We start from the raw sequence: 9,773 nt of genomic DNA, 5'->3' as shown, positions 1-9,773 counted from the left end.
GATGGTCGACTTTGCTTGTTGCTCTTTGTTTGTCCTGCAAGAACAGACGCCTTAGAAATCATTCAAAAATTCTAACCCCTTTGGCAATTTTTTGAAATTAAACAAAATAAAATCTGCCAATAGAAGAAAACAAATTCTGTTTTCTTAAACTAAGATTATTTTGCTATTGAAAAACTGTCCGGATACGATTATTTTTCTTGCAACATAGAAAATAAGACAATTTTTTTTCTTAAAACCAGAGTCTTTTTATGTCTAAAAATTCAGTGTTTGCAGTGTAAACGATAAACAAATGTCTGTCTTTTAGGACAGGATTTCTGTTCATATGCATAAATTCAGATTTGGAAATGAAGTTCTTAAAACATCATGACTTGAATCAAAGTTAAAGTCATGAAAGTTTTGCAACTTTTATGCCTTTTTATTTTTTGTTAAAAGTTCATGGTAAGGTTTTTTTTTTTAAACAGTAGGGATGTAAAGGATAAAGATACATATAAAAAATCAATCTGGTAACCACAGATATGTAGAAGATACGGAAGAGGATTAGGAGAAAAAAAAGAAAAGGCAGAGAAACTTGTTTTTTTTTCAGAATTCTGACTTTAATCTCAGAATTCTCAGATTAAAGTCAGAATCTTCTATGCCCTTTTTTGTTTTTATTTCTCCATGGCCCTAATCATCTTCCGTAAGAATAAAATGTTGATTGAGAAGTAAGTAATATATTTCTGGCAAACTTTGTCAGCTTTTCTTCCTAGTGTGCTCTCTACTGTGTTTTTTCCCTTTTTGAGTACATGTGATGCAGGCAAAAAGACGCCCAATCACAAGTTTGCTTCTACAGAGTCAATAACAAAACAGTCTTAAAGACCCTAAATAGCTGTTTTTTATGTTTTGTCAATTTGTTTTTGCTGATTAAAAATTAAAAGTGTTTTAATTTATAGTTTTAAATGCTAATCGAGTAATACATATATCTAGATTTTTGTCATTTTGAGAAAAGAATTGGACTGTGTCATAGTTAGCCGAATCATTTATGGATTGATTTGTGGATCAGGATTCAAGATTTGAATCGTGAGAAGAAAAGATGCACAACCCTACTAATCAGCTCTTTTAGTCTCCATGAAAGACTAACAAAAATGTACCATTTCAAATCTTTCTGACAGTTTTTTCTGATCTGAATGGATCAGGAGAGATCTAGTAAACTTCCTCTGAAGCATTACAACAGCATGGAAAGTCCAGATGGTCATCTGCCGACATCCCTGGACATCCCCTCCTAACAATGTTTTGATCTTTCGCCACCTTCAAAGCTTCAAAACTTCCCTTTTCCTTCCCAGAAGACATTCTGACATGTCATGCAGAGGAAGGGTCGTGTGTCACTGATAACAGATGACTGCGTTCCACTCAGATAAAGGTGCACCAGGGTCCTGGCATTTTTCATGCTGGGTAACTGTCACTGCATACTGAGGGTGCTCAGCAGACCTGAACTACTATTAATAAAAATTTGCGTCGCTTTTGTGTCACCTGTAATGAAAAGGAAAAGTGTCGACGGTGGAAACAAAAGTCGTTTGTGTGAGGAATAAAAAAAAATCTGACTACAGGCATTCTAGATGCAAACCTGCATGAAGGGTGAATTAGACTCATGGGTGATTTATTTTTGCAGATCAATACAGCAGTGATTGTGAGAGCAGGTAATACCTGAGTGAAGCACCAATGATGCATAAGAGGTGAATCTGAGAGACTGAATTTGACGCTGCAGATCTGAAATATTAAAATCATCTTTTCTATAAAGTGGAAACACTTTGTGCCTTTCAAATTCAAGCTTTGAAAGACTAATGACGCGTCAGTATTATTTAGTTTTCCCCAGTCTCGAGCTTTCAAGTCTTGTCAGAAGTCATGAAACATTCAAGGCAGTCAGTGAGGCCGGCGTCTCTATGTCGCCGTCTCTGTTTGACATGGGTGATCTCTGATCCCGCGTGCCTCCCTGATTGGGACATACCTGCACTCTGTCTTTTTTTTTCTTTTTTGTAATAGCTCTTTGAAGAGGGCAAACTTGAATGAACTTAGTAACATACATTTTGTAAAGATGTGAGATTATCTTACAGAAATAATGTAAAATTCAGATGTTGGTGCAGAAGAATTCAGCCACAATGAATGGATGGATTCCTCAAAAGAGGAAAGCTTCTCCGCTCTGTTGTTGTTGAAATGACACTTATAGGGATGTGAAGCTGCAGTTGCCTCTTAGTCCTGGAGGATGTCCAAATCTAGCAAAATCTGTTAAAAGTATTGCTTCCTGATGAAGGTCACATGAACAAAAGCTGTCAGCTTTTTCAGTGAGTTCCTGCTGGCCAGCACTTTCCACTGCAAAGCCCCAGCTCCATGTCCTACAGGCTTGTTTTACCTCGGTGCCTTTCAAGCATCAACAGAACGCTGTTGGCGCCGTATTGTCCGTCTAAACCAAGCCCACAATTCCACTCTGAGGGCCATTAGAAAACGTTTTATTTCACCTGGAAGCAATGTCTTGTAGTTCCACAGTGACTCTTATTTCTTACTGAAGCAGATTGATGTTCCATTTTTTTCTAAAGATGAACAAATCAAGAAAGCAAACTTTGATTTTTTTCTTTTTTGAGCAACACAGAATCATTTTTTACATTATTTTTTGATACATTCATTTTGAATGTATCAGACTGTTCACTTGTGTTTAAAAAGACTTCGCCTAAAATGTATAAAATAACATTTAAAATGAACAAAAAAGCACATCCAATCATAAATCTGTTTACATTTTAAAAGAAAAAATGTGGTGTGTTAAATAAAGAAACATATAGGTAAACATATAATGCTTTAATTTTCCAATGTATTCACAAAACTAATGAAGAAGACGATAATTTCAAAAAGGAATAGACATTTCAATTTAAGTAATTTTATAATTACAATAAGAATATGAGAGAAGTTATGAATGGACTAAAAATGTAATTTTCTAGTCATTATTCAGTTTAAAGTAAAAGCAGAAAAACACAGCTAACCTTGGAAAAAAGAATTGCTTTAGCAAAAACCTTAGTTATGTTTTAATGTGACAAAAAGTGCATTAGATTCACGTTTTAAAGTTAAACATAGGATCAAAGGGAAGCCTCCCCCCCACCCACAAACTCTGCTCTTTTGTTCATTATGTTGTTCACAAGACCGCAAAAGCTCATTTCCACTTCAGATCTGCCAATCAAGGTTCTGTGAGTCTGCTTTGTTAAAACTTTATTAAATCATGAACGTCAGACAGAAAACCAGACTTTTTCTCAACACCAGATTTCTGTATCTACCTTTAGTCTTGATGGTTGGCCATTTTATAAAGGTTTTTCCGTAGGTAAAGAGCTTCATTGCACATACATTCGATTACATACTGCAGCATTTACATGTTTTCAACTGACAAATTAACTCCAAATTTCAGTAAAAAAAAAAAAAGAATAGCAGAAGAGCACAATGAAAAAGCCACAGTAATAATTACACAAAAAAAATTGCAGCAGCAAATTCAAAATAATTATTTTGTCATGTAACTACTTTTGAAAAGCCTTTCTTAAAAAAATGTTTTTAAATAATTTGTCAAATTTCATATTGTGGAAATAATACATTTTTAGTACATTTTTAAGTCTCAGCAGTCATAATTGAACCCGCTGCTTTGAACTCTACAAGGCCCTGTGGGTCTGAAGGTTGACCTTTTCCAGTACATAGACGACCAACAGCTGCACAGCTGAAGTTGTCATGATAAATGAAGTCTGTCTCCAAATTCACATGCTTACGGTGTCCATGGCCCTGTGCAGAAGTGAGGGTGACCAGTGAAGCAGACACAAATAATGTGTGAACTGTCTTGCATCTGATAGGATAAAGGGGAAGGTACATGAATAGGGACATGAAGAGTAGTTTAGATCAAACAGGGACAAACTGGGGGCATTGCCCTCAGCGAGGAGAAAAAGAGGCAGAGTGGCGCCTGTGGAGGTGAGTCTGTCCGTCACACTGGTGCCTGGCTTTGTTTGGCTAGAAGATTCCCTAATGATAGCCTGTCAAGGGAATCTCAGGAAAATGTGGAAGGAAAAACAGGAGTTTGGAAAACATCTGATTCATATATTTTTACTTGACATCTACAACATACACAGTTTTAACTAAACAAATGACATAAAATCAAACTTTATTTACTTCTCATGCGAAAGCAACACAGCTGGCTTTATGGATTTTTTTTTATGTTAAAAACTAAAGGATATCTTGCAAAAATTATGACTAAAAGTCAACCAACCAAACTATACAGTTACTGGCCACTTTATTAAGTACTGGGTTTGGACCCCCTTTTGCCTTCAGAACTGCCTTCATCCTTGGTGGCATTGATTCAGCAAGGTACTGGAAACATTCCTCCATCCATATTGACATGATAACATTACACAGTTGCTTCAGATTTGACGACTGCACATCCATGATGCCAATCTCCTTTTCCACCACATCCCAAAGGTGTTCTATTGGGTTGAGATCCGGTGACTGTGGAGGTCATTTGAGTCCAGTGAACTCATTGTCCTGGTCATGGAGCCAGTCTGAGATGATTCCAGCTTTATGACATGGTGCCTTATCCTGCTGGAAGTAACCATCAGAAGATGGTTTACTGTGGTCATGAAGGGATGGATATGGTCAGTAACAACACTCAGGAAGGCTGTGGTGTTGGAATCATGTTTAATTGGTACTAAGGGGCCCAAAGTGTCCCAACACAATATCCCCCAAACCATTATGCCAATCACCACCAGCATACAAGGCAGAATGGATCCATGCTTTCATGTAGTTGACGCCAAATTCGGATCCAAAAGTGTTTATAAAAATGTAAATCACATCCAAACTGCGAAGTATATGAATATATTAAGCATAATATCTGGCTTGATGCTTAGAGGAAGAAACAAGATTGTCGGTATGTGTCCACATCAGCAACCATTGGGTATTACTACAGGATTCCCCAGATCACAGTAAACTGGGCCCCGCATCACATCTGTAATGCTAAGGTGCAGGACCACCCAGACCAGGGCAATCACATTGCAATAACCCCGTTTATTAAATGAGCATGGCTATGCTCCTGGTGAAATTCATTAGTGGGAAGATAAACTAAAAAGAACCAGGCCTTACATTGGTCCTTGGGGAACCCCACACCTAATTGTATGGACTCAGTAGGAGGATATACTGATAATTACAAAATATGTTTGACAAGTAAGATAGAAATAAAATCAGTTAAGAACAACCCGAATACCAATCAGCCAAAACCAATCAATTAATTTTTTTATTAAAAAATTGTAATTGATTTCTTTTCTTAAAATTGGAGAGGTGGATACCGGTATTTATTATGGATATTTGGATTCAAGAACTTTTCAACCAGAGGACAGTAGTATCACCACTACCGGTTTTGAGGCAGCTGGTAAAAATGACTTATCTGATGAGAGTAATTTATGTGTTTAGAAAGTCATATAATGTTTTCTAAAGTTTTGTGGGAATTGGGTCTAAAAGGCACGTAGTTTGCTTTAATTGGGAGAAAACTCAGCTAAGTGCCACAGCATCAACCGGGACAAAACTTAACAGTGTTCCTCTGCTTCAAATGGGTTAAAATCAATGTTTTTAGGAATAAAATGTAGTAGCATTGATTTACCTTCTAAAGCGGTTTGTGAAATCCTCACAAGTATCTGATGCTGTCATGGGGGACTATGTTGTTAAAAATTGTGTTATGAATAATATTTCTGCAAACACGGCTTTGGGATCGGTTTGGATTTGTTTATTAAGGTTGGAAAAGTGGAGGGTTATTCCTTGTTTGACTGTATTATGAATATACTTTTGTTGTTGTTGATTCTTGAAAATTATAGATGAACCATCATTTTTGTTATTCCCCATCTCCTCTCTGCTCTTCTGCACTTTTTTATTTAGCCTTTGATGCTTTAATTTCTCCATAGTGCTACAGCTTTAGCTTTTACTAGTTTTGTTTTTAAGTTGAGCTCCAGTATCGATTGCTGAACTGACTGTCAAGCTACTTAAAGTCTGTACAGTTTAAACAATTAAAAAATTATTTGCATCATAATTTTGTTCAGATTAAAGCTAATCATTTTTTTTCTGTATTTAGAGCAAACTAGTGTAAAAAACTGAAGGGAGCCTTGTGTGGTCTGTAAACCGGATCACAGGAATCAGCCGGGTTGCCAAAAACAAATGCACCATGCGCAAATGTATAATTATAGAGTGTGATTGCTTTTGTGAAGATTGAGCAGCGAGCAATTAATGCAGTCCTATAGCCTTTTAAAGTTCTCCCTCTCTCTCTCTCTTTCTCTCTCTCTCTCTCTCTATTTATTTATTTATTTATTTATTTATTTATTTATTTATTTATTTATTTATTTATTTATTTATTTATTTATTTATTTATATATTAAACATTTAGAGGGAAAGCCTTGAAGAAAAAAAAGACTGGCATTCACATCTGCCGAGTCACAGTTTGCCAATTGTGTCAAACAGAATTGTCATTGTGAGTAAAGCATACTGTGCTTGCTCAGAAAGGTTTAGAACGTCCTGTTATAAAAAATCAGAGAAAACTCCTCTAAAGTGAAAAAAGAACATTATTCTCTTCAAATGGTACAAATTTTGGATGGCTACCAGGAGCCCGTTCAGCCATGCCAGGCCATATTTGTCAACAAGGATGTGGTCACCCAAAGCCAGCATCCAGACCAACAGGGTTATCGGCACAGCAGACAGACTGACGCAGGGGTCCTGCAACATGTTGTTACCTAAGTGAGTCAGCACAGGCAATTTGGAAACACTCTCAAGGTATAATGAGAATTCAGATGGACTCTGATTTTATCAGCACAAACAGCCCACTATTTATCAGTTCACACCTTTATTTTTCCATTTGGTTATTTCATTTCCACCAGTATTGATTTTGTGTTTACCCGCAGACTGATTGTGTTGTGGGGGAAGTTTCTTAAAGCGACGGGTTAATTAATGTGGGGGGTGTTTATCACTGCTCTGGTGATAAGGAGGAAAAATAATCTAATGAATTTAGAATTCTAATTTTGCTGTGAAATTAACATTTTTATCCTTTTGTCGCTGTGGCTAGATGGAGTGGTTTGATTTCACTCCCTTTCAAGTATAAAGGGAATCTGAATGATGCAGATCAAGAAATGGAAAATAATATTTGAATGGAACAAGAGCAGCTGATGCTTCGTACATTCATCTACACAGAACAATGTGACAAAGTAAAACAAGAGAAAGATGCACCCTGGGCAAAGTAGTTTTTAACTGGTCAACTGTATTACTCATCTTTGACTAATGTACTGAAAAACCTTGCTTTATTTATCCTAGCTAGTAAATTTAATTAGCTTCAACCGCATGCAAAAGCTGAACATTTGGAAAATGTGAGGATAATTATTCAATTTGAGAGGTTGTAATTGCATCCTTAAGAGCGAGCAGTGGTTATCCCAAGGTTGCTGCTCCTCCATCACCAAAGATTTCTGTGGCCGAAATGAGTGCAGCTCACTCAGCCGTACAATGGATTGACCTGTGCTGTGTCGACCTTTGCTGTAAGGTCTCCAGTGTTTTTGCCTGGCTTGTTCTAAGATAAGTCCCTTTTTTTTTTTTTACAGATTAGAGACTGTGTCCGCAAAAATGACACAAAGTGTGCGGGTTTTCATGTGTGGAATTTTGTGTTCGGTCAGCTTTATTAGAAGCACTGACTGTGATTTGAAAAGTTCTTTTTGTTGCAGCGTGATGAGAATGAGGAGGTCAAAATTTCCCCAGTGGTGTTAGGTAACCCTAGCCAGGAATGGGCCGGGCCTCCGGCAGTGATGAGGCAACACTTGGTCAGTGTGTGTATAAATATCTAGGCTCTCTGCAAATCCGAGCATCAGACGGCGGAGGGATTGGAGGGAAGCAAAGGATCTGAAGAAATCCACTTCCTAACACATCCATCAGTGGAGCTGAAACAGTGGACGCAGTGGTGCTCTTCGGTGGCCCGACACCTATGAGAGAGAAAACGCATCAGCTCTAATCTTTAAAGGATTAAACTACCAAACCCAGCAGAAAAAATGAAGGCATTCAGCATTGCAGTTGCAGTGACACTCGTGCTCGCCTTTATTTGCATCCTGCAGAGCTCTGCCATCCCAGTCAATGGGGTAAGGACTTCCCTTAAACTCTCCCCGTTTCCTTATTAGCTATAAATGTTTTAAGATGCAAAGATGTGGCTCCTAAATGTCGATAACTCGTTTAGCAGGTCAAAGAGCTGGAAGAAGCAGCAAGCAATGACACTCCAGTAGCGGCACGTCATGAGATGTCAATGCAATCGTGGATGGTATGTTCAGTCAACTGAATGAATTAAGTCAATTACCACCAGCAAATTAACATTAGAGTGGACGAGTTTTCCCCACGGGGCAAGCTGACGCTCCTCCGTGCAGTGGAAAGGCTTGAAATGCTCAGACATGACACTGTGTGCACTTCTGTTGTCTTTCATGCAGCTGCCAAACCACATCAGGGAAAAGCGGCAGAGCCACATCTCTATGTGCACTATGTGCTGCAACTGCTGCAAGAACTACAAGGGCTGCGGTTTTTGCTGCAGGTTCTGAGGGGTCCTGCAACAACCACGACTCATTAATTTATTAGGCTTGTTTTTCCTTACTCTCCACAAGAAATTTACTTTTTTTTTTTCTTAACCTCAGTCTATAGTGTGATAGCCTACTGTTTTGTCAGAATGAATAATTCAAGAAAACAGAAAAAAGGCTGTTGGTTTTATTTATTATCTACTTTTAACCCTTTTTGTAAGCTCAATAAATTGTTAATTTCTGAAGAAATAGGTTAAATGTGTTTTTTTTTCAATGTAATTATTCAAATAAAATAGTTGCATGGAAAAACTGCATATGGTTTTGGACATTTATTTATTTTTAATACATATTCAGCTGTCCCGCCCCAAACACCTGATCTCTGAAACTTAGCAGGACTGGACCAAGTCATTCGTTGGCATGGAAAATATTTTGGGCTTCCTGGTTATGTCGGTACCTGCTACCAAATGGGGGGACTCGCCACTACTGAAGAAAGTAGCCAAACAGGAAAAACAAATATTTACATTAAAATATTCAGTACGTTATAGGAGTTTTAAACCACCCCTTGTTTATATTTTCGCTAAAATTGGTCAGAAACAAAGACTGGACTCCAAGTGAAGAAAATTACAGACAACCTTGACAGAAAATCTTTGCAAAGGCTTCATAAAACCCTGGAGAACCACCGCTCAAAACCAGTTTTGTTCAGTACATAAAAATCAATGGTTATATGGGTTGTGCAGTAGGAAAGCACATGGTGTAGTTGGTTTAGTGCATTTCCACATAATACAAGTAATAAAAAATCCATCCCTTTTTTATAATTGCCTTTTTTCCATCCATGACAATGTTTAAACCTATCTATTACAAACCTTTTGTCCTAATCACATGCAAATTGGACTTGATGTTCTTAACCAAGATGGTTCTCCCACAGGAAGCAAATAAAAAATACTTCTTGCCTTATTTTTTTATTTGCCTGTGTGTTCCCTTATGTTTGAACAACAAAAACACGACTCCACACAGTTGACATTAAAACTACATCATGATCCTCTCAGAGAGCCCCTAGGACATCCCAGCTCCAAATGACTGACAAGAGGTTGCAAATGTTTTCTCTCCTTTTAAAGGTGAAAATACTTCAAAACAACAAAATTATTGAATAACAGCAGATTCTCTGGTATCCTTTTTTTGTTCTGTTTTTTTTCCTTCAGTATTTGCAGT

The 9,773-nt window shown here is 37.4% G+C and overlaps 1 protein-coding gene across 2 annotated transcripts; it reads left to right on the top strand.

Moving 5' to 3' along the window:
* Positions 1-7,854: 7,854 nt before the first annotated feature.
* LOC101157971 (hepcidin) lies at positions 7,855-8,815 on the top strand. Of its 2 annotated transcripts, none has more exons than XM_011485679.3 (3): positions 7,855-8,141; positions 8,240-8,317; positions 8,481-8,815. In XM_011485679.3, exons 1-3 carry the CDS (start codon positions 8,055-8,057, stop codon positions 8,586-8,588), a joined length of 273 nt encoding a protein of 90 aa, XP_011483981.1. In that variant the 5' UTR covers positions 7,855-8,054; the 3' UTR covers positions 8,589-8,815. The 2 variants fall into 2 exon arrangements, with proteins under 2 accessions (XP_011483981.1, XP_011483980.1); XM_011485678.3 differs by having other exon boundaries at positions 8,237-8,317.
* The last annotated feature ends 958 nt before the right edge of the window (positions 8,816-9,773 follow it).

Source organism: Oryzias latipes, chromosome 16, assembly GCF_002234675.1.
Source record: "Oryzias latipes chromosome 16, ASM223467v1".
NCBI classification, from domain to species: Eukaryota; Metazoa; Chordata; class Actinopteri; order Beloniformes; family Adrianichthyidae; genus Oryzias; species Oryzias latipes.
This window is presented reverse-complemented; position numbering and strand designations above follow the sequence as displayed.

Excerpts from the sequence above, each read along its gene's own strand:
- LOC101157971 (XM_011485678.3), top strand. The coding sequence starts at position 8,055 with ATGAAGGCATTCAGCATTGCAGTTGCAGTGACACTCGTGCTCGCCTTT. Across the intron at positions 8,142-8,236 it reads CTGCCATCCCAGTCAATGGG|CAGGTCAAAGAGCTGGAAGA; the intron begins GTAAGGACTTCC and ends TAACTCGTTTAG. Across the intron at positions 8,318-8,480 it reads TGTCAATGCAATCGTGGATG|CTGCCAAACCACATCAGGGA; the intron begins GTATGTTCAGTC and ends TCTTTCATGCAG.